The sequence below is a fragment of the Miniopterus schreibersii genome, assembly GCF_964146895.1.
Source record: "Miniopterus schreibersii genome assembly, chromosome: 13".
NCBI classification, from domain to species: domain Eukaryota; kingdom Metazoa; phylum Chordata; class Mammalia; order Chiroptera; family Miniopteridae; genus Miniopterus; species Miniopterus schreibersii.
Window position 1 is genome coordinate 11,363,139 of NC_138113.1, and position 23,231 is coordinate 11,386,369.

General features: G+C 50.5%; 2 protein-coding genes across 5 annotated transcripts; one reads left to right on the top strand and one right to left on the bottom strand.

The window, feature by feature from the left end:
• Positions 1-1,077: 1,077 nt before the first annotated feature.
• Positions 1,078-20,474, top strand: AGBL5 (AGBL carboxypeptidase 5). 4 transcript variants are annotated; one of them, XM_081156313.1, is made up of 17 exons: positions 1,078-1,156; positions 1,512-1,590; positions 2,415-2,501; positions 3,810-4,070; positions 4,289-4,460; positions 4,780-4,943; positions 5,496-5,673; positions 5,940-6,118; positions 6,521-6,977; positions 7,454-7,623; positions 7,959-8,094; positions 8,756-8,958; positions 9,590-9,804; positions 17,352-17,507; positions 18,521-18,633; positions 19,439-19,569; positions 19,943-20,474. In XM_081156313.1, the coding sequence occupies exons 4-17, from the start codon at positions 3,856-3,858 to the stop codon at positions 20,112-20,114; spliced, it is 2,661 nt and encodes an 886-aa protein (XP_081012439.1). In that variant the 5' UTR covers positions 1,078-1,156; positions 1,512-1,590; positions 2,415-2,501; positions 3,810-3,855; the 3' UTR covers positions 20,115-20,474. The 4 variants fall into 4 exon arrangements, 2 of the variants coding, with proteins under 2 accessions (XP_081012439.1, XP_081012438.1); XR_014000137.1 differs by lacking the exons at positions 1,078-1,156; positions 1,512-1,590; positions 2,415-2,501 and adding exons at positions 2,597-2,747; positions 18,930-18,976; XR_014000138.1 differs by lacking the exons at positions 1,078-1,156; positions 1,512-1,590; positions 2,415-2,501 and adding exons at positions 2,969-3,069; positions 18,930-18,976.
• On the bottom strand, positions 20,341-21,571 carry OST4 (oligosaccharyltransferase complex subunit 4, non-catalytic). Its single transcript, XM_081156315.1, has 3 exons — positions 21,487-21,571; positions 21,224-21,361; positions 20,341-20,572 (listed from the first exon to the last, which is right to left on the bottom strand). Exon 2 carries the CDS (start codon positions 21,358-21,360, stop codon positions 21,247-21,249), a length of 114 nt encoding a protein of 37 aa, XP_081012441.1. The 5' UTR covers position 21,361; positions 21,487-21,571; the 3' UTR covers positions 20,341-20,572; positions 21,224-21,246.
• Between the last annotated feature and the right edge of the window lie 1,660 nt (positions 21,572-23,231).

Sequence of the window (23,231 nt, forward strand, 5' to 3'; positions counted from 1 at the left end):
CAATTTGACAGTTCCTCAAAGAGTTAAACTTATAATTACCATAAAATCCAGCAATTCCAGTCCCAGGAATATAACCAAGAGAAATGAAAACATATCCACACAGAAATTTGTACACGAATGTTTATAAAAGCATTATTCATAAAAGCCAAAAGGTGGAAATACCCCAAATGTTCATCAAAACAGATGAATGGACAAAGTGGTACATCCACACAAGGGAATAATATTCAGCCATAAACAGGAAGTACTGATACAGGCTACAAGGTGGATGAGTCTCAAAAACATAAGTGAAAGAAATCAGACACAAAAGGTCACATGTTTTATTAATTCTTTCCTGTGAAATCTCCAGGCTGGGCAAATCCATACAGTCAGAGAGAGATTAGTGGTTGCCAGGGGAGGGTGGGGGGAGTAATTGCTTAAAAGGGTACGAGGTGTTCTAAGGTGGTTGAAACTAGAGAGGTGGTAATTTGCGTAGCACTGTGAATGCATTAAATGCCAATGAATTGTTCATACTTTAAATTTGTTTTTATGTGAATTTCGCCAAGAAAAAAAAAAGCTCAACATAAATATGGTCTGCTGCCCAGCCCCCCACCCCCTCCCGGGAAGAGTGGTAAACACCCCAAGCTGACGCTCTGGGACACAACGGTACCATCTGCAGCAACTGAGCAAAGTTAACCCGAGATGTTAACACCCTGCTCTGTGGGTGGGCGGGAAACCGCGCTGTGCTCTGCGACGTCAGATTTAACGCCGAGCCTATGAGAACCCCTAAAATGTCGGAGCGGCAGGGGGCTCGAAGTCCTCGCCTGGCTTGGGTTTGCCCGAGGCGATCGTACCCCAGGTGGCACAGGCAGTTGACCACAGAGCCGGAAATGGAGGTCCGGTCTTCCCGCACACACCCCCCGCCAGGCTACGAAGCAAGGCTTCACAGAGGAGTGGGGTTTTAGGTTGGTTTCTTTGTTTTTAAACCCCGGGAGCTCTGGTGGGCAAAGGATTGTGGGCTGGCTTTGCAGGCCCCCAGAAAGCCAGGAGTAGGGGCGGGGGCCGGGTGGGCACGGCCGTACCCGGGGCCCCTCTCCCGGCCCCGCCCGCCAGTCCCGCCTCCCAGGGCTTCGGCGCCGCCGGATCCCGCGCCGCCCCGCAAACCTCGAGCGGCTCTGTGGTTTGTATCTTTCTTGCCCTGGTCAGGACGAACGTTGGTTTAAGGGCTGAATGAATGTACTTCACACCAGGAGAGCAGTGGGATTGTATTGGCTCCGGGGAGAAAGCGGAGGGAAATGTGGAGCAGAAATAGCCAAAGCGAGCCGTCGGCGCTGCGAACGGGGCGTGCGCTTCGCAGTTGCAGAGCCTGCGTGTGTGCGGGCCCCGCGGGGCAGCGCTGCCCAGAGGCTCGGGGCTGCGGGCGATCTCTAAGCGCCCGCGATCCTGTGGGAGCCACTAGGAGGGGCGGGGGGCGTATTGTTTGTGGGAAGGAGGGAAACGGAAGGGAAGTGTTTGCCCGTGTTTCCTCCGTCCAGGGCTGGGAAGCGGATCCTCTGCTCTCGCTTCTGCCTCCGGCTCCCTCTGTTCTGTGTGGCCCGGAGGGGCTCGGCCCAGGTGAGCTGCTTTAGAAAGTAGAGTCCAGGCTCCAGAAGGCTCTAAAACCCTGCGAGGGCGAGGCCTCGGTAGGCATTAGAGGAGAATATGCAGGCCGCTGAATCAGCGGGGCCTTCGATAGCTCAGTTGGTAGAGCGGAGGACTGTAGTGGGTGAGCCTGTGGCAATCCTTAGGTCGCTGGTTCGATTCCGGCTCGAAGGACTTCGTACAACACTTTTTTTTTTTAAACTTCCACTTAATTTCATTTAGTTATCCTGTGAGGAGAAAGGTTTACTCGAACGCAGACTGACTTTCCGTGAGCACTGTCGATGTTCGGTGAAACATGCACTAAGGAGCCGGGATCCGTACACGTACTCTCTTGTGGGTGAAATGCAGATATAGTAACGTGTTTATATATTATCAACTTGGCTTTAGTACCATTGCTGACGCGTAGTTATTCCTACTTTTAAAAATTTTGCCCATGGTTCCACGGTACTGTGGTGCTAAATAAATGTCCTAAATTTCGTTTTTTCTACTGGTCTACAGCCAGCTTGCAACAACCTGTAAGGTAAATGGAAGGGAAACAGCTACAGCCGGGGGATTAGCTCAAATGGTAGAGCGCTCGCTTAGCATGCGAGAGGTAGCGGGATCGATGCCCGCATCCTCCACTCGGTTTTTGCCCACGCGGAACAGGATCTTTGACCAACGGGAGACACCTGAACCCGTTCTGTTTGCAACAGAGGATCACGGCGGGCAAAGGATTAGATTCGCACATTGTCCTTTTATTTTTAAGGTAAGTCTTCTCCAGTTTACTTCTCGGTCACTTCGTGTTTCCCTCCCGGCAGGCAGGCGGTTGACTATCTTCGGAGGAGACGCGCGCGGAACCCTCCCGCCCGGCCTGCCGGCCGAGCCCCCAAACGGCACTGGCTCAGGTACTCGCTCGCGTGCAAGGGAACCCCTGCGCACCGACCAATGGCAGCGAGCTTTACTGGGCGGGTAGCCAGCTGTACCCGCGGCCAATAGGCGAGAGACTTCTTGTTTCCTGGCAGAGCGGGGTCCCGGCACCGCGGCGCTCGGGTTTTGTTTGGGTCCTGGGTGGAGGGCCTCGGTGCCGGGGCCCGAGGTGGCGCCTCGCTAGCGGGAGAGGAGAGGGAGCGGGATCACCGGCCCAGAGAGAGGTGAGGGGCTGTGCGTAGAGCGCGGGCCCCGCCTGCCCCGGCGCCGCCCCCTTCTCAGCCCTTTCTGCCCCTTAAGCCCCGAGCCCCTCTGGAATGCCACCCCGCCCCTCAACCCGGGCTCCCCCGGCCCCACCCCCACTCCGGTGGCCTCACCTCTGACCCCTGTTCCCTGCCTTCCTGCCCTCCCTGTACCGTGAGTCTACTGATCGATTCCACGCCTCCAAACCCCACCTTGCCCAGGGCAATCCTGGTCCTTCAGAGTCTAGGGTCGAGAACCACCCCCCTGCCGTCAGATGGGTGTCTACCAGCCACTTTTTTACGGGTACTAACAACACCCATTTATTCACCCACAACTACCAGGGTAGCTATTCAGGGACTCCGGTGCTTACTGGGCTGAGAAGGGTGGAAACAGATCCGTGCCCTAATTGGAACTGAGCTGCAGTCTCTAGGTGAGCAAGTGCCTTCTGCCCAGTTTCCTTTGGCTTGGCAAAGGCCACACTTTTCTAGTTTTCTTCCATAATAGGGCCTTGCAGGGCTCCGGGGAGCAACAGAAGAATACCTGGTCAGTACTTGTGAAGACAGAGGAGTGACGACAGGAAGCTCCCCATTTAAACTTAGAAACTTGGCTCTTCCCACTCTGCTTTGCTGGAGAGTGGGGGGCCAATCTAGGAAGCAGAGATCCGGAATGGCCCGTCTTTCAAGATGGCCATGTGTTGTGGTGGGAGTATCTGGGCTAGTTTTGGGCAGTCTGACCTCTCTGATTATATTCTCTAATCTTTGGGCTGCAAAGAAGCTTAGAGTCTAGTATTTCTTAGTATTTCTCAACCTAGTTAAGCCACTGAGTATTTCAGTTTGGAATAGCCACGCTGTGGTAAAATGGAGTCCTTTTAGGTCAGTTATAACCCCTAGTGTGGGGCCAGAATACTGCTTTCTGTTGGCCTTTGCTGGAAGGCCACTTCTACCTTCTCTGACAGGGAGAGAGCCTCTTATTTAGTAGGGCACTCCCTAAAAGCACCTCTCATATGTCTGGAGATATCAAAAAAACCTTTCATTTTTCCTCAGCTCTCAGGGCCCGAGTGGAGCAGGAGGATGCTTTCCCAGCCCCACCATGGAGCTGCGCTGTGGGGGACTGCTGTTCAGCTCTCGATTTGACTCAGGAAACCTAGCCCATGTGGAGAAAGTGGAATCTGTGTGTAGTGATGGGGAAGGAGTAGCAGGGGGCGCATTAGCCCCCACCAGCGGCACTGCCTCTGCCCCTGACTATGAGTTCAATGTGTGGACCCGACCAGACTGTGCTGAAACAGAATTTGAGAATGGGAACAGGTAAGAGGAAAGTAATGGAGGGCAGAAGAAGGACAAGAGAAGGGATATCCCTGTCCCCAAACCCATGCTCAGTTTGCCCTTTCGCTTACAGTCCATGCCCACACACTACTACTTCTCTCCCTGCCCCCCTTTCTCCCTCTCCTGCTACTCTCCCACATATCATACCCTGTCTACCCCTCTCGTATATGGTGACCTGTCTTTCCTACTCTGGCCTTCAGGTCATGGTTTTACTTCAGTGTCCGGGGAGGATCTCCTGGGAAACTCATCAAGATCAATATTATGAACATGAACAAGCAAAGCAAGCTGTATTCCCAGGGCATGGCCCCCTTTGTGCGTACACTGCCCACCCGGCCACGCTGGGAACGCATTCGAGACCGGCCCACCTTTGAGGTAAGTTATCCATGGGGAGGAAAGAAAGACTTGGGTGCTAAAAGTAGAGGAGGGAAAGGAAAGAGGAGTTACCCTCAATACTGAGCACTAGGCAGGCAGGACACTGGGTTTTGGTACCAGCTTTCCGGTGCTAGCAGGAGTCCAAGATAAGCCCCTGCCTCAGGAAGCCTCAAAGGAGCTGGTTGTCATGGACAGTTTCAGAGGGAGGGAAGTTGGTAAATGTGTGAGGGTGTGAGGTCAGTTCCTGGTGACTCCAATAGGATCTTAGTTCTGACACCGATGGCATGTTGCCCCTCCCTCTTCCTCCTCTGCTCCTCAGATGACAGAAACGCAGTTTGTGTTATCCTTTGTTCACCGTTTCGTGGAGGGCCGTGGGGCCACCACCTTCTTCGCCTTCTGCTACCCCTTCTCCTACAGTGACTGCCAGGATTTGCTAAACCAGCTAGACCAGCGCTTTCTGGAGAACCACCCTACCCATAGCAGGTGCCAACCCCATTCTTACTCCTGTCACACAGTCCTGGATCAGACAGCACCTCTGCTACTTCTGGAACTTACCCTAAGAGCCCTGAACCAAAACGTCATCAGTTCTTTTCTCTGTACAGTGTGGGACTTTCAGTATCTTTGACAAGTATATTTCTGTGTGACCTTGATACCACCACCTACACTCCACTCACCCGTCTAGTTCAAGCCCTTAATATCCCAGCTCCCATCAGTTATCTGGAATTTAGCCAGCACTGCCATTGCTCAGCACACCTTTTTTTTCTGTCCCAACAGAGGTCAACTCTCTGTCTATGCAAAGTAACCTGTCCTAGGGAGCCATAAATGGGTAAAAAACAAGTTCATCCTGCCCTGTACTCTGCATTCTGGCAATGCAGATCCACCCAAATCCTCAGCCTCCTTTAACACTGAGAGACTGTGAGGCCCCAAAGGTTAGGGTGAAGTACCAGATCCTACAGATCCTAGGCTCGTAACAAGGCCTACCTCTTGCTAGGACTTTAGGGACTTCTATTGGCTTAATGATTTGTATCCCTACAGCCCTCTGGATACCATCTATTACCACCGGGAAATCCTTTGCTATTCTCTGGATGGACTTCGTGTAGATCTGCTAACAATCAGTTCCTGCCATGGGCTTCAAGAAGATCGAGAGCCCCGTCTAGAGCAGCTATTTCCTGATATCAGCACCCCCAGACCATTCCGTTTCACAGGCAAGAAGGTGAGTGGGAATAGTGTAAAGGTAGGACCCTGACCTTTCCCCAGTCCAGGGAAGTTCAAAGCCACATCATCTGTAGGCATCTTGGACACAGCCTCAGCCTGTGAGCTGAGGCAAGTGTGACAGCTCCCACTCCACTTGCACACTCAGCCAGCTGGAGATCCAGTGGCTATTTCTGCCTCATCCTCTCCCCACACCCCCACCCTAAGTACTACTCCAGTGCAACTGTAGTGTAACTGCCCTAATGACTGCTCTTTTCTCCACATCAGATATTCTTCTTAAGCAGTAGGGTACACCCCGGAGAGACTCCATCTAGCTTTGTCTTCAATGGCTTTTTGGACTTCATCCTTCGACCTGATGATCCCCGGGCCCAAACCCTACGTCGCCTCTTTGTTTTTAAGCTGATTCCCATGTTAAACCCCGATGGTGTGGTCCGGGGCCACTACCGGTAAGCAGCCTCCCCAACCTCTCTGGGTTGTTGCGGTCCCCCTCATGCCCCGCAGCTCAGCCTCTCATCTTCCTTCCATATTCCCAGTCCTCTTCACCCTAACAAAGGCAAGCCCATCTAACCATCCAGTGCCTCGGGAAGGAATGGGATCCCATCTACTGGCATTCTTGGGAAGGAGCAGAGCTAGAATAACTGCAGGTCTATCTGGGAGTTATCCTTAGGTTTCTGTGAAGGAGTGATAGCAGATCAAGGAGAGGGCCTATTCTCAGTTCTTTCTTTCCTAATGCAACTTCAGCCTCTCATTTTGTAAGTTAGTCTCCCATAGTCTCTTTTCGTCTACTCTGGTGTCTCCCTTGCTGGTCCAGCTTTCTAGACCCTGCTTCAGTCCTTGTTTCCTTACAGCACAGACTCACGTGGAGTGAATCTAAACCGTCAGTACCTGAAGCCTGATGCAATCCTGCACCCGGCCATCTACGGGGCTAAAGCTGTGCTCCTCTACCACCATGTGCACTCCCGTCTGAACTCCCAGAGTCCCTCTACGCAACAGCACAGTCCTCATCTCTGTCCTGATGCCCCCCTTTCTGACCTTGAGAAAACCAACAATCTCCAAAATGAAGCTCACCTTGGGCACTCATCTGATGAGGATAATCCTGAGGGCTGGCCACAGACTGAGCCAGCAGAAAAGAAGGCCAGCAGTGTGTGGATTATGCCCGAACAGTCCACTGAGGTTGAACAGCCAGCCCCTGACACCATCCCCCCCAAAGAGAGTGGTGTTGCTTACTATGTGGACCTGCACGGACATGCTTCCAAAAGGGGCTGCTTCATGTATGGAAACAGCTTTAGTGATGAGAGCACCCAGGTAGGAATCCACAGAATGTCATATGAATGTGGGAAGTGTTTCAGGTTAGGACAAAAGGTTGGGCCATGAACAGAGGGAAGGTGACCTTCTGTCAGGTCAGGAAGGTCCGTGGCTGCAAAAGGTGGACTACTTCTGAACAAGCTTTAAAGGGCCTAGAAGGGATGGCACTGGGACCTGTTATATCATGACCCTGAAAGAGTGTCAAACCGTTGGCATTGTAGTTTTTTCTAGAGTTTGGGAAACTGAGGGGAAAGGAAAATTTTGCATTATTGGAGAGAAGAAGCTAAGAGCTTAAAAAGAAGAATTGCACCTTTCCAACAGCTGGATGTAATGTCAAACATTCTCAAATTCAAGAAACGCGGTCTATTGCTGATGGTTGTGAGGGTATCTAAGTCACATGGAGCCATGCTTGCCCTCTCCTCCTTGCCCTCATGCCTTCTTTCTTTTCTGAGTTGCCTATTTCCTCCCTCAAACAGGTGGAAAATATGCTGTATCCAAAGCTCATCTCCTTGAACTCAGCACACTTCGACTTCCAGGGCTGCAATTTCTCAGAGAAGAACATGTATGCCCGAGACCGCAGAGATGGCCAGTCTAAGGAGGGAAGCGGCCGGGTTGCAATCTACAAAGCCTCAGGGATAATCCACAGGTTGGGTGGAAACTGGAATATGGTTGATGAAATAGCTTCCCTAATGAAAGCAATATCCAGGCTAGGGGGTTTGAGGGGCAGGGGATGGCCCAAGTCTTCTGGAAAGGCAAGCTCCCCATTAGCATTATTGGCTTTAGTCTGGGACTCTACCTTTTTGGGACTTCTTGTGCATGTGCTGTAGTGCCGAGGTCAGGCTGGTGGCTAGGAATTAGGACTTTCTATTTGTATCCATTTTTTCCCCCAAGCGATTACGTTCTTAGACCACCTAGGCTGTCCCCATAGTTCTGTCCTGATTCTCTCCAGGCAGGACACTGATAAAAGTCTCTGTGTCTTAGCTACACACTTGAATGCAACTACAACACTGGACGCTCAGTAAACAGCATCCCTGCCGCCTGCCATGACAACGGGCGTGCCAGCCCCCCTCCCCCGCCGGCTTTCCCCTCCAGATACACTGTGGAATTGTTTGAGCAGGTATGAATACATGGGATAAGTGGGGCAAGGGAGAACCCCAAAGTCTGGAAAGGCCTTCACTCCTGCTGCCTGACTCTAAGGGCCTCTGATGGGAGGCTCACTACTATTGCCATCTCACCACTGTGGTTATTTTCCTCAGTTAATAGGAGCAGGCCTCTGACTAAAATAGTGGTGAGAGGATAAGTGGGCACTATTTCTGACCCCCCACCACAGAGAACCCCCCACACACATCTGAGTCAGATCCTTTGCCTCTGAGCTCATCTTCCTTCTATTGGGTTAGTTCAGTCCTGGACTGAAAGCACCTCATCTGCAGTGGTCTTGATGATCCCTGGTGTCCTAGGACACACAAGAGTAGTAGAAAGAGCTGTGGGTTATAGAAGAGACTCAAACACCTTCTGCTGGGAGAGCTCCTTCCTGGTGCCAGCCTGAAAGCACACCTGCCTCAGCTCATAATGGATGAGGGCCCCCAAATGAACAATGGTTTAGGGAGCAGCTGTAAATCCAGTTGCGATAAACAGCCTGGGCACAAAAGTTAGAGTACTCATTGAACACATTTGAGGTCTGGCCTCTCCTCCCCTTCCACTGTGCTGTGCACCCCACCCCAACACAGCAGCCTTGGTTGGAAGACCAAGACACTGAGCCAAACTGGACTCCCCCACAGGTGGGACGAGCTATGGCCATTGCAGCTCTGGACATGGCAGAATGCAATCCATGGCCCCGAATCGTGCTGTCAGAGCACAGCAGCCTCACGAACCTCCGGGCCTGGATGCTAAAACATGTGCGTAGCATTCGAGGCCCGAGCAGCACTCTGAACATGGGTGTCAACAAGAAGAGAGGCTCTCGAACTCCACCCAAAACTAACAAGTAAGACCAGCAGGGTGGAAGGGAGAAGGTACTAGAGTGGAACAGGGCTCTAGGGCAAGGAATTCCCAGAGATTTGTGTTCCTTTTCCACTTCCGAAAGGACCACATGGTAAATATTTCAGGGTAAATTAAAATTAGTAAGATCAGCTCATTTTTAAAAAATGGATCCCCTTCCCTTTTACCTGGCACTACATGCTTTCTAGGTATCTGGAAATCAGGCCAGAGGACTCCCTGCTCCAGAGCCCTGCACAAAATCAAATATAATTGGGGTGGGGCCAGGACTCAGCTTCCAGTGGTTGTGAATAACTGACTGAGAGGTCCAAAGGCCAGCACCAAGGCAACAAGGGAGGAATTTACTGGGAGTTTAAGCTGCCCAGGGGTGGCCCTTCCAGGTCTTGGTATATTTTCTGCAGGAGCATGTGTATGTGAACAAGTGTTTGTAGGCATTCGGAGATCAGCTGGTATGCCCCAGGTTAGATACCTCAGACAGCAACAAGAATTCCTCCCTTCTCCCTTGGAAAGAGTCCCTATCTATGCCTTTTCACTGCAGAAGTGAAGCTTTACTGACCATGGGGAAAGACTAGGGACACAACCTCCTGGCCCATGGTTAACTGGCATCTGCTTCTTTGCAGTGGATTGCCTGTTTCCTGCTCTGAAAATACCTTGAGTCGAGCGCGAAGTTTTAGCACTGGCACAAGTGCTGGCGGTAGCAGCAGCAGCCAACAAAACTCTCCACAGATGAAGAACTCCCCCAGCTTTCCTTTTCATGGCAGTCGGTGTGCAGGGCTGCCAGGCCTGGGCTCTAGCACCCAAAAGGTCAGCCACCGGGTGCTGGGCCCCATGAGAGGTAAGCTAGTCTGGGAGCCCCTGCAGCAGGTGTTCAGTTGTTTGGGGCATTGTTGGGGGAAATGAGAGCTTGAAGATATATACTTGGACTGGGACCAAGGGGATGAATCAATAAAATTAGTTTATAGCAGAATTTGCAGCCTCTCCTGCGAACTTGGTGTTCCCTGCGGCCTGAACTCCACAGCGGCATTGTGTGTGGCACAGGTAGGTGTCCTGGGTGTCTGCGCTTCAGCACATGTTGGGAGGCAGGGGAGTTTCTAAGGATGAAACACTAGCTGAGGCAGGGCCACACTGAGACATGGAGCCTCCACTTCAAGGACAGTGCCAGGCTGCCTTGTGGGAGGCGGTATAAGGAGATGCCTCACAGTCCAAGCTGCAGCACTGCAGAGTGTGGAGGATCCTGTCCAAGGTCCTATAAGCTGAAATTGTTCCTGGCTTCAGAGCCTGTTCAGAAAGTGTTATCAAAAGAATTCTAATTTTTCCAAAGAGAAATGTAACTACGACAGATTCTGTTGTAGGCTTACAAAGCAACAGTCTAGCCCCTTCCAGCAGTGGCCACAATTGCTCAACTTTGCATCAGTACCCCTAGTCTGGCCTGATGAGACTCTGCCTGATAAGACGAGATTCTGGGTCAAATGTATACCAGAAACAGATAGGCCTTTAGGGAAAAAAGAGGAAAGGACTCTGGAGCCATTTCTTGGGAGTGGCCTGGGCTGTGGTGGGTAGACTTGCAGTGCCACTTCTGGAAGTGCACCAAGCCACAAATCATATTGCGTGTGGCTTCTGGGCTGCACTAGTCTTGCCAGAGTATGGAAGCTTATAAGCTGGAACTAAAAGCTTTGCTGTTCTAGCCGCAGTCATCCTTGTTAGCACTTCCCTGCTACTCAGCTTGCATCCAGGCTTTTGGTGGAAACCATAAACATGCACTGGGTCACTGCTGTGGAAATCTGATGGCGCTGGTTAGAGTAGCCGGAGGAGACCAGTGGTCCTTCCCAGCTTTGCCAAGTACGGTGTTTGATCCCTGACATGCATCATAGCTACCTCTGCTTATATTCCAAGTCCTATTCTTTGAGATTCTATCTTCATTGAAAAGGGTACTTTTGCACACTGTGTTTGAAGAAGAGTATTAAAGTAATAATAATGCCTTATATTTAAATAACATTAAACAGTAAACAAAACAGTATCACATATATTTCATTTAATCCTCATGAGGTCTCTGTGGGATGGATGGCGTTTCCATTTTTCTGATGAGGAAACTGAGGCTATTTAAGGGTGACTTGTCCAAATTTGCAGAGCTATTTAGTGGCAGAGTTATTCACAGATGTTGTTTCATGCCCCAGTGTACTTGAGTTTCCCATCTTAAATCTGGATAAAGTTTTTTTTCCCTTCTAATTTCTTTTCCTCTTAACTCATAGTTCCTAGGAAGGAATATCAGGATTATAAATTCCCGTTCCCTTTCTACAGAAGGGAAATAGTAAAAAACCTATTCTAGGTATTCCCTGGAGGATTCTAGGCAGTTTTAACCATCCTCTCTGTCCCCCTCCCAATGAGGAGTGCTGTATTAAGCTCCTTGAGTGAGGGGCATGAATTGTGTTTCTTAGTACAAAGTAATTTCTAGTTAGCCGATTTGAAACTTAATAGGGGACACAGGACAGTAAACACAACATAAAAGCACACACACATTATAAACATACAAGGGACTTGGGGCGCCACTGTCATAGATAAACACAAGGGTAATTAGCCAAAGAATGTTTAGCTGAGTGGTTTTGAAGCATGGGTGGTGGCATATGGTTTGACAAAACGCTCCAGAGCTGAGAATGGTAGCCAGGACCAGTGTACTAGCTGGCTCAGAGGGCCAAGCTTTACCACAGGAGTCAGGTGAAGAGAGGTGGGAGGAGGAAGAAGTGTCTTGAAAACAAAGATTATGAGTTAACAAGACATATGTGCTTCTGAGAATGATGGGAACAAAAGACGTTAAGAGAGCTGTCTGAACTGTATATATCAGGCAGGGGAGGGGAGGGGGGATCCTTGGAGCGGTTATACATGAGAAGACTAGCACCCATATCGGGGGCTGGAAAGGAGAGGTGAATATACATATTAGAAGCAGAGTGGCAGGACTCAGTGATGGTGGAAGAGGGACGAACTGAGAGAGCTTCAGGCCTACACACTAAAGGAAAAGATCATGGTGACACTGAGACACTGTTGGAAGAAAACGTGAAGAGTTTATCTAGTTTAGACATGCTTGGATGTCATAGACTATCTATATGGAGATGTCCTGCAGACAAAAAACGGCCAGACTGTAGAAAAGGTGACATCAGGGTTAGATCTAGGAGTCATCCACATACAGGTGCAGGTAAAACCAAGTGAGAAGCTATGTTCCCCCAGGTGAACAAGCTTAGAAGCAGAAAAAGGGCTGGTTTGAGTAAAGAGGCATCCCAGGGACTTGAATAAATATTTGTAAGAACTAAGAAACTATGTCTAAAGTAAAGGGGTCAAGAAGAGGGTTGCTAATGATTCCAAACCAGGAATACTATAAGGAGCTGAAAGGTCAGAGCCTGGAAACCTTGCCGCCTGTGTTCTCTTGGGCATTTACTGGTGGTGCTGTTTTTGCTGCTTCATCTCTTAAAGTCCCTGATATGACTCCAGGATGGGACACTAGCCCTGGCTTGGGACAGGGACCTGTGATGCAGACTGTGGTGTCTGGACTTGGTGTCTTCAACCCTTGGAACAACTTGTCTAGTATAATCTGTCTGTACTGTAGCTTTGTGACATTTCCTTTTCCTCACCTCTGGCTCCTCGGCCTCTGCCACATCTAGACATACTTGGTCTTCTGAGACAGGAAAACACGACCCCTGTATCTATACCTCCCAAACCCAAAAATGGGATTGTGATTTGATAAAGGATTTTTTTTGTCTTGTGAATTTATAAGAAAATTTCCACCAATGTATAAAAATTATATCACACTTAACTATACATTTAATTAGTGACTGTCCTTTATTGGCTGGAACAAAATGTGAGATTGGGCTATCCAGGAATAATCAGAAAAGATCTAGGCAGCCCAGTCAGAAGCTTAAGGCAGGTTCAGGGAGCTAGTCTGATAGGTTCTGTCCTCAGAGGCTGGAAGTAGCCAACTTGGGGTCAATAGGAATGTTCCCTGGGGAAGGAGGCTGGAAAAGTCTCTGAGTAAGGCTTGACTCCCAGCGCCCCTGACCATAGTGCCAGGATTATCTTTTTTTTTTTTTAATTCTCACTGGAGGATATTTTTTGCATTGCTTTTCAGGGAGTGGAAGGGGGAGAGAGAGAGAAACATCAGTGTGAGAGAGACACGTCAATTGGTTGCCTCCCGCACGCGCCCCAACCAGGGCCAGGGATCGAGCCTGCAACCAAGATACGTGCTCTTGGGTGGAATCGAACCCAGGACCCTTTAGTCCACAGGCCAACGCTCTAACCACTGAGCCAAACTGGCTAGGGCCAGGATCTTCTATACCTCCTTCCTCCCCACTGCAAAACAGGCTGTGGGCACCACCTTCCCAGACCTGTGGTCAAGTTCCCATCCACTGGCTCAAAAGCGCAGACATTATCAGCAGCTACTACAGAGGAGGAAGGAGAGATCACTGGGGAATATCTAATACAATGATGGAGTGAGGATAGTCAGGTCTGCGAGATACTGGTGTAAAAGCAGGTGCAGAGCTCAAAGGAGGGCCAGGGAGAGGGTGGAGAGGTAACCAGCTTCTCCTGTTGGATCTGTATTGACAAAAAGAGGGCAAGGACTAGGGGAGGCCAGTGAGGTGCCCAAGCCACACAACATGAGAAGGCACTTGCTCTCAATCAGGCAAGGGCCTCCTGACAAGTGTACCCTAGATGCCTCACTAGCTTCCTATCAGTCCTGGCCCTGGATTCAAACAATAGTCTCAATAACAAACATATGCCCTGGCCCTCCAGACCACCCAGTGGGATACTGGGGTACAAGACAAGGGACTTAAATGTAAAGTCTTCAGCTGTTGTCCTACCACCAGTGCCCTCCTTCCTCCTAGCTCTGGCGCTGAAACCTGAGGTTACTAGAACCCTTCCTTGGCCTCTGTGATGCTGTGACTCAGCTGACAGGCAGCTTTTGGTAGAGAAGCTAAAGTTTAACAGTAAGGGGAGGTTCCTTTGCTAAGTGAGTCAAAGGACACAGGAAGAACGCCTCTAGCACCATCACCACTTTTACTTTTTCCACTGCAAACTAGTTTCATGTTAAATAGCAGGTTACAACTTATTTGATGGCAGGGAATGTGTCCTAACACATCTATTTATTCCCTTATCACCCAGCACCGTACATGGCACTTATTAAACGATCAACAAATATTTGCTGAACAAATAAAAGGCAAGAAGTTGGGAGCTGAATGAATGCTTGTCTTACCTTCCTAACCCTCAGAGGGCATGCATCAGGTCTGCAATCATCCAGGGATTAAATAAGATCTGCAGTGTGCCATGTAGGGATAGTTCCAAAGATGTTTGGGGGGTGATGATGCAGGACATAGGCACAAGTCACATAACTGCCCCTCTAAATCGCGAGGCTTTAGAATATCCATCGTAATTCATACAATGTTGAAGTCAGCCTGGCTCTCCCTCTCAGACCTTTGCCCCAGACAATCCTGCCAGTCCCAAAATGGAACCTATAGCTGATAACCATAAAACATCATCTCACAACCTCTGGAAGCAGAGCTGATCATGTATCACTCTTGTACTCAGCCTTAAACCGCCATTTCTGTATCTCAGAACCAAGAAGTAATAGGGTTGGGGCTCCTCCCTTTAATTCTTGTCTCAATGGGAACTGAGTAGGCCAAGAGCCAAAACATGAGAAATGGCTGGCTGTGCGCTCACATTGCCGGATTTATAGCAGGCCTGGCCAGATCTTAAAATAGTCTTCTAAGAGATGATTTAAAATGCTATCTCTAAATGCCTTACACTTTCCAGATCAGGCTTCCCCCCTAAACCAGACCTTGTCTTCCATCCTGAAACTCTCCTTAGGGGCAGGATTCCTGAGTTTTTCTTTAGTATCTTGCCCAAGATCCCTACATTTCACACTGACTTGTTTTTACGTCACTTGCCTGTTTTGCTTCACACCTTCTTGACTATCACGCAGTTCCTTACTAGACCCGACAAACGTCCCAAAGTCTTGCTCCCACTCTTGCTTGCTCCCTCTCATCCCTTCTTGGGGTGAAGACACATTCATCCCTTAATGTGTCTTCAACATGCGTCTGTGTAAGATTTCTCAGACCATCTAGAAACCTGCTGTTTCCCCCTCTATCAAGATTATTATTTCTGCCTACTATGCACTGTCACTTGTACATCATAGTGACATCCCTGGTTTTTTGTTTTTTTAAATATATCTTTATTGATTTCAGAGAGAGGAAGGGAGAGGAAGAGAGAGAGTTGAAACATCAATGATGAGAGTCGTCATTGATCGGCTGCCTCCTGCACACCCCCGCCTGGGGATCGAGCCTGCAACCTGGGCTTGTGCCCTGAGAATCAAACCGCGATCTCCTGGATCCTAGGTTGATGCTTAACCGCTGAGCCCGTTTTAACCAACGAATTACCCAGGGATGGGCTCTATAGCATCTCTAAGTCATTGGTGGTGGTAATGTTGCAGGTTATTTGACTGTGGCCTTGAGTCTCTTGACTTCTATTGTCTTGTTGGCACTGCTGTACCAACCCTTACTAGCCCGCTAAGTTCTGGTTGTTTTTTTACTCTTGGCTGTGGTCTTAGACTAATTGGTACCCAAACTCAAAGCTAGACTAGGTTCCATCCTGAGATCTCTCCCTTTCTTCTACTCCTTATCCATGTATCTTTTTCAAAGTATTATTTTGTTTTTGGACCTTCCAGAAGTATCCTTGTTACTGCTGACTACTGCTCAGTGTAGCTAGACAAGATGAAGTTACTGTCACCTACTTCCTAATTTGTAGGCTTTACATACCTAGCATATGTTGCTTTGTTAGGTGTCAGCTTGCATCCTGGAACCACCACCAAATTCAGCTCCATGGAGGTTAATAGCTCATTCAGTTTGAAAGCATTTGGCACCTGCTATCCCTCTCGTGAGGAAGGACCTACCAAACCTGAAAGCCTCCCTACCCCACCTGGTCACAGTTATACCAGTGGGCGAACACCTTTCAGAACTTGCAACAGTGAGGCTCTAGCCACAAAGAACGGACCAGAGAGCTGCCCTCACAGAGTATAACCATATGCCCTTAGACAGAGATTACTGAGCCAGCTCATGATCTATAGTGGGTGTCTGCTATTCAGATAAACAAGATGCTTATTAAGGGTTCTGTTTTACAGGCACTAGTCTATATATTAGAGAAGTTCCCTACTCTCAAGAGACTCAAGTTCTAATTAGAATATCGGCAGACATTTATTAAGTACTCAGTATGTGCTGGCACCATTTTAAGTCCTTTACATGTACTAACTTGATTAAGGAAGAGCCATACACAGTTACTAGCCAAGTGAATAAAGGACAATGACAAGAGAACAACTAATTCTCTCAGAGGCAACATCTGACATGGGACAAGTAAGATATCCAAGGTTTCACTAGAAAAGGACATTCAGAGGAACCCCGCAGCTAGTAGCCTCAGGGGTTGTAGCTGAGGGTGTCAAGTCAGCATCCTACTAAGGATGAGTAGACCAGAATCACAGTGGGCAGGGTTTTGAATGCTGTGTGCAAAGGTTTAGATTCTCTCCTTTAAAAGACCTTCAGTATCTCCCCCTTGTCTGAGCCAAAATGATTTTTGATCAGGTCTGTGTTTTAGGATAAAATTTTCTGGCACCTGCATAAAAGATGGATTGTAAAAAGGGAGAGAGCCCAGTGAAGAACTTTTTTCAAAAGCCTGAATGAGCTAAAGACCTGCATCTGGCAGTGGCAAGGGAGGGTAAAGGAGTTCAAATGAAGGCAGAGGCAGACCCGTCCAGATCTGGTCAGAGACATAAATATGAGGGAAGAGTTGGAAGATGAACAAGGTTTCCAGCAGGATCTTCCCGCCAATGGGGAGACCAAAAGGAAGGGCAGGAGAGAATGTACTGTTTGGGTCCTGAAAGACTGCCAGGTAGGAATGCCCAGTGGATAGAGCTGTAGCTCAGGAGAAGGGCTAGAGGGAGATTTGGGAGTTTGAAGTATGCTGAGCAGGAGAGAACCAAGGATGGAATGGTAGGGGAACACTGACATTTAAGGGACAGGAAGAGCAGTTGAAGAGAAGCAGGTAGAGGTAAAAGAACCTGGGAAAACTGTGTTTTAGAAGCCAAGCTCAATAACTCCTTTGCCAAAAGAATGAACTGGTGGGTAAGTTGGTTAGCTACACAGAGGCGAAGTCAAATGAGGGCTGGCTGAGAACTGGATAACTGGAATAAGTATTAGAGGTCTTTCTACTCATCTTAGATTTACTTCAGACAAGGGATGCTGGTGTGATGACAAGTTTGAAAACAGGCATCTTCTGACCAAGAAGAGCCAGCAGGGCAGTGGAGTGACAGTGCCTCACTTACTTGCCCTATCTGCTTGTGTCCTTTCCACTCAGAGCCCCGAAGCCAGGACAGGAGACGGCGACAGCAGCCACTCACCCATCGCCTTACCTCAAGCAGCCTGGCCCCATCCCCAACTCCTGCCAGTTCTAGCCCAGCCTCCTCACGCAATATGGGCTCCTGCCTACTGCCCAATTCACTCAGCCTATCAGGTCTGTACCCACTGCCACTGAAATCTAGGTTGGCTGGATTCCTCCTTCCTTCCCTACCACTCAGGGTGTAGAGCAGGCTCCTGAAGAAATCCCTGCAGCTCCACCTGACCTGGACCTCCTTCTTGAGTTGATGTTATAGGCCACTCCAGATCAGGGGTATCAGTTATCTTCCTGGATTATCCTAAACCCCACACACCTATGCCCTTGTACAGGAAGCTGGAATTTAATGAATGTCTTTGTGTAATAAAATAAGTTACCATTTATTGAGCATTTACTATGGGGCAGGCACTGCGCTAAGCACATTATTTCATGTAATCCTCACTTTTACAGTTGAGGAACCTTAGGACTTTTCCTACCTGCTACTTATTGAAGCTCCCTGACTCCAGGAGCTGGGCAACATTAGACAATAGTGCAGAATGAAGAAAAACATAGGCCTTTCCCCTTTCATCACTGCAAACGTGTGACCACATCATGCACACAGAACCTTGGCTCTGTTATATCCCAGCTGTGTAAGGGACTGGATAGGAAGGATGTCTAAGATTCCAGTCCAGCATCTTGCACCTCCCTTGGAGCCTGCTACTCCTAATCTGTTAACTCCCTCAACCCACCGGTCTTGGGTACTGCTAACTTGATCCTTAAGTGCTCATACATTTGATTGGAACAGGCTCTAACATCAATAAATTCATAGTAGTTCAGCTTGAGTGAGCTCTGATTCAAGCTCTGATTTGCTGCTCTACCCCATGGACCAGACTAAAACATGCCAAGCTTCTCAACCAAGGGCAACCACCCCACCACCCCTGGACATTTGGCAATGTCTAAAGATAAATGGGGAGGGGGCAGGGAAAGAAACACTACCTAGTGGGTAGAGGCCAGGGAACATCCTAAAATGGCACAAAAGAATTATCCAGCTCAAAATGTCAACATTTCCAATACTGAGAAACCCTGATCTAAAGGAAGTTATCCCTTCTTCTCCATGGCCCCCTACCCTGATATCAGTTTCCTTTGTTCCCTAGGGAGCAGCTGTTCACTCCTGTCCTCAGGGGATAAGTCAGAGGGTGTCATGGTGATTGGGAAAGGTCTACTAGGAACTGGACCTCGGATCCCCTGTATCAGGACCCGATTGCAGGTAACATTTTTGGGTCTTCCCGTTCCCCAGCATAAAACAACTATGGCAGAACCCAACAAGGAACTGTTCATCTGGGTAGTAGGAGGGGAAACGCCCAGCACTGCTTTACCTCTCCCCCAACCATGTAAGAAAGCTGTTCTGGTGTCCAAGCGCCTGTCTGTCCAGTGTCCGCATTCCCTTCAGCCAGGTCTCTTGCTTGCTTCCAACCGTGTCCCTGCTGGATATACCCCAACCTCAGCCTGCTAGCTTTGGCTTTCACTGCCCCTGCCCTTAGTTTCTCCTCTCTTTCTGCCCAGACCTGCCCGAGGAGAGTTCCCGCCAGGAGGGGTCCCGGATTCCCCAGGTAACACATCTGGTTGCTGCTCCTAGGAACAGCTGTGCCACCAACTCCAATTCAGTCCAGATCCCCATACTAAAAGTTGGCTAACGCTGGGTATAGGCAGAAGGTGACTGGTTGGGTGAAGCTTAAGCTGGTCTGGCAGAGGCTGAGGCATGAAAGGCTCTGAGGAAGATCTACTAATCTTCCAACATGTTTCTACACAGTACTTCTCTACTCAGCCAGCCATGGAGGTTAAATGGTGGATCCTTTTGCCACCCCTACTTAAATAAGACTCAAGAATATATAGTTATAGATTGAACACAAGAGTTGTGTTATCCTGCCTTACCCTCTCAGCTGGGGACAGTGCCCAGGGATTAAAGGTACCAGTACTTGTGTTAACTGCTAAACTACACACTTACTCATGGAAACTAGAAGCACAAATATTCATGGAAGAACCCAGTCTCTTAGCCCACCCCCTGTCCACAGGCTAGGCCCAGGTTGGGCCGGGGCTCACCGCCGACTCGCAGAGGGATGAGAGGCTCTTCAGGCCCCACATCCCCTATCCTCCGGACCAGGGAGAGCAGTGAGCCGGAGCCGGGACCCCGCTTTGCACCAGGGTGAGCACCGAGGTCCAGTCCTTCACCCTACCTCTCGCTTCTATCCCCCCATTCCCAATTCTGCCATTCAGGATCACTTTCTTCCTTCCCAAATCCTTCTGACCCCCAAAAGACTAAATGTACTTTCATTAGGAATTTAGTACCGGATGATTTTTCCCCCCCATCATGGCCTCAGTCTTCACTGCAATGAACAAGAAAACAACTGTTAAGGTCTAAGGCCTAGGAGCTGGCTGGTTCCAGCATCAGACCACTGTGCAATACTCAACCAGCCTATCCTTACCCATCTCACCTCTCTCATCTCCCAGCCCCTGGCTAACAGACCAGAAGAGGGGTAGCCTTTTCACAACTCTTATTCCTCTCTTCTCTGTTGCAGGCTGCCTCAGGCTGGGCCCCCACGGCCCCACTCTGCCCCTGCCATTTCTCCTATTTCCTGTAGTCTATCTGACTCCCAGTCTCGGACTTGTTACAGCAGGGGGCCCTTGGGCCAACCTGAGGTTTGTTTTGTCACTAAATCTCCCCCATTCACTGTTTCTCCTCGGGTCTGATGCCTTGACCTTCATGCCCAGGATACAGCCACAAGATGGGGAACACAGTGAGAAATGTGCTAGTTCCCTCCCTCAGCTGCTGATTCCATGTGACAACTATAACTCCTTGGAATGCCACCCACACTGTTCTGAGGCATCGCAAAGCATCACCTTGAGACAGGACAAAGCAGGGAATGTGCCACGCCTTCCCTCCCTCCACAGCACAAGATTTTGGGACCACAAAAAAAAAAATCTATATTTTTATATCGGGGGGAGGGAGTAGAAAAGAAAGCAGCCCCTATACTGGGCCCTACTCAGTGGCAGCTTCTTGTTCCGTAGGGTTAAGGAAGACTTTGAGGAAATAAAAGTTGTTTGGAAAAATCCAGGTGTAGTTGCTTTATATGTTGTGATGGGTAGAAGGGATGAAGTGTGAAGGCCCCTCACACCCTCCATCTTGCCTCAGACTATGTCCTGGAACCCTAGAAAAGAGGGGGAAAGACCTGAGGTAAGGAAAATGCAGCTTTCCTCTGAAGAAATCCTTCAGGAATCTACTCCCATTCAGCCTCTCCCCCCATTACATTTTGACCCACACTTAAGGTTGGTTTCCAAGCCCTTCCGCCCCACCCCCTCCTCTATGACTTGGTTCTGCAGCAGGCAACCCCTAAATCCGTGCCTTCCCCAGAGCATGGAAATACAATTCTGTATCTTTACAACCCCTCACATACACACAAAAACCTGTCTAAATAAACGTCTAAATTACCTTGGAAAAGTGAGGACTATTCAAGTGAAGAGTCAAGTCCTCATTTGTGGATGGCACAGTCAGTACCTTTATTCCTACCGGTGTCGGTAGCCCCTTGTACCCATACCCCCAACTTGGGCATCTGGGGACCACATGAAGTTGAGGGCTGAGGAGGGTGGTGTTAGGAAACCCACCCCCATTCTAGAAGGGAACAGTTTGGGGGGGGGGGGCAAGGCACTCTCTTCTCTGTGCGGATAAAGGGGCCCAGTTCTGGAACTGTATCATGCTTGGCCCGACACTTGCTGATTGGAAGTTTCGAACCCTGCAGACCCTGGCACGGCCTCGCCACTCCACTCTCCGGGGGCTGGGCGCCACAGCCCCGGACCATTACCTGGGGCGGAGAAAGCGCCACTTTCATTCCTGTTTCTTGGGATTGTTGACGGCCACGTAGTGATAGAGAACGACAAGCAGGAAGAGTGACACGCCCAGCATATTGGCGAAGATGGCGAGCTGCACGTCCGTGATCATCCTGCGGAGAAGAGGACGGCCTGAGCCTCGGGCCAGCACACTCCTTGCCCAGACCAGGGCCGGTCCTCGCCCCCGTGGTCCAGCCACCGCCAGACGGGCTGTGGACTGCACCTGAGCGCCTCTCACCTGACCAACTGGGCTCGGCTCCGACTCGGTCTGCGCACTAGTGCACGGTAGAGACCTGAACCGGAAGTGTGTTGCGCCAGCTCAGGCCCAGGCCAGGCACTTCCGGCCGTGCGGCTCGGCGGGATCGGTCTCTCTAGCCCCGCCGTCTCGCCTGCTCTCTGCGGCTCGCTCGCAAGGGGCGGGGTCTCGGGTGGGGCTGCGGGAGGACTGCTCGGGTCCCGCGGTCGCGGCGCAGCTGGTCGCAGCTGGTCGCAGCTGGCGCAGCGGGGGACGTGTTTAACTGCAAGGTGACCGCCTCCCGGGAGCCACGGAGTACTAGGGCGAGGGTGCGGCAGCGGGGCCGGGCAGAAGGCTTGGCCTGACCCTAGACTCTGACCCCCCTTCCTGTCCCGACCCCCCACGCTGCTGCTCACCCTCCCACCCCCCACCCCCCGGCCCAGCCAGGTGCTTCCTTTGCGCCCTGCCCTCAGGGTCCCCTCCCTGGTCCGAGCGGCAGAGAGAGGCATGAGAGGCGGTGCAGAATGGCGACAGGGCTGGGCGACTGGGTGCTCCTCTCCTCGGAGCCAGCCTTTCTGCCCCACATCCCACAAGCCGAACGATCCTGTCCGTGACCTGACCAGTGCCTCCCTCCCCTGGCTCCCTCCCACCACCCCACTCCCGGAGGTAGGCGTCGGAAATAGGGCCGACCCTCCCGCAATCTAAACCCAAATCGTGGGACGTCGGCCAAGTGGGAAATCACCCCCCGGATGCGAGGGAGGGGGGAGAGGAGGAATGGCTGGGATAAGCAAGAGGGGTCACGGGTTCGGAGCACATTGGGTCACGGAGTAGAAAGAGGAAAGATGACTGGGTGGGTAGATGTCCGAGGGTCTCTGGTGAGGGGAGAGGCATTCTGGGGCTTTATAACCCTCTGCCCAGCCAGCAACTACTCCCCCTCCCCCCTTGCTTTCCTCAGCACCATAAAAGGGAACGGCACTGCGCCAGGCTGGGGCTGGGGCCGGGGGCTGGGCTGGGCTGTTGCTCTGGAGCTGTCAGGGGTAATGGAAGCCAGTTGCTTTGCGGTAGAGGGGGCCAGGGCTCAGGGGACGTTTCTGCTTCTCTGAGCCAAAGAAAACTACAGGAGCTGCTTTGGGGCTGGAACAGCTGGACCAGGGGACCAATTTGCCCCCTGTGTGTACAGTGAGCTGGGGTGCACTAGCCCAGAGTGGCCTTCCCTGGCTTGGGACCATCAGCAGTTTGTCTTCCAGGCTCCAGTCCAGTGACTCCTAAGCTTAGTCTCTACCTTTAGTCGGCTGTAGTTCCTCTGCCCCCCCCCCAATCACCCCTAGCCCCCACCCAGTATTTCCCAGAAGTTTTCTATTTAGGATCCCAAGCCCATGTCCCCTCCACATAACCTTGAAACCCCAGAATGTACTTCCTCATGTGCCTCTGAGTGATCGGTCTGCTCCCAGCTGTGCTCTGGGAGAATGAGGGTCCAGGTCTCAAAGGGTTCTCCCCATTGTCCCTCAGGTGTCCTGGAAATTTGAAGCAGATTCAATTCCAGCCAGATCTTAGAACTACTACTGGAATAGAACTAGACTCTGGAGAGCAGACTTTCTAGATTGCCAGTGACATGAGGTGCTTCAGATTTTCAAGGCCGTCCTGAAACCCGCTGAGCCAGGTGCAAAGTTTCCTAGACTGTCAGAGCTGAAGGGTGCCTTCAAGATCATTTTATCAAGAGGGAAACTGAGGCCCAGAAGGTAATTGAC

What these genes read in the sequence shown, in the direction of transcription:
- AGBL5 (XM_081156312.1), top strand. Translation starts at nt 3,041, where the DNA reads ATGGGTGTCTACCAGCCACTTTTTTACGG. An exon ending in GTGGTCCGGGGCCACTACCG is followed by an intron (nt 6,119 to 6,520) that starts GTAAGCAGCCTC and finishes GTTTCCTTACAG; the next exon opens with CACAGACTCACGTGGAGTGA. An exon ending in CAATTCACTCAGCCTATCAG is followed by an intron (nt 17,508 to 18,520) that starts GTCTGTACCCAC and finishes TTTGTTCCCTAG; the next exon opens with GGAGCAGCTGTTCACTCCTG.
- OST4 (XM_081156315.1), bottom strand. Translation starts at nt 21,360, where the DNA reads ATGATCACGGACGTGCAGCTCGCCATCTTCGCCAATATGCTGGGCGTG.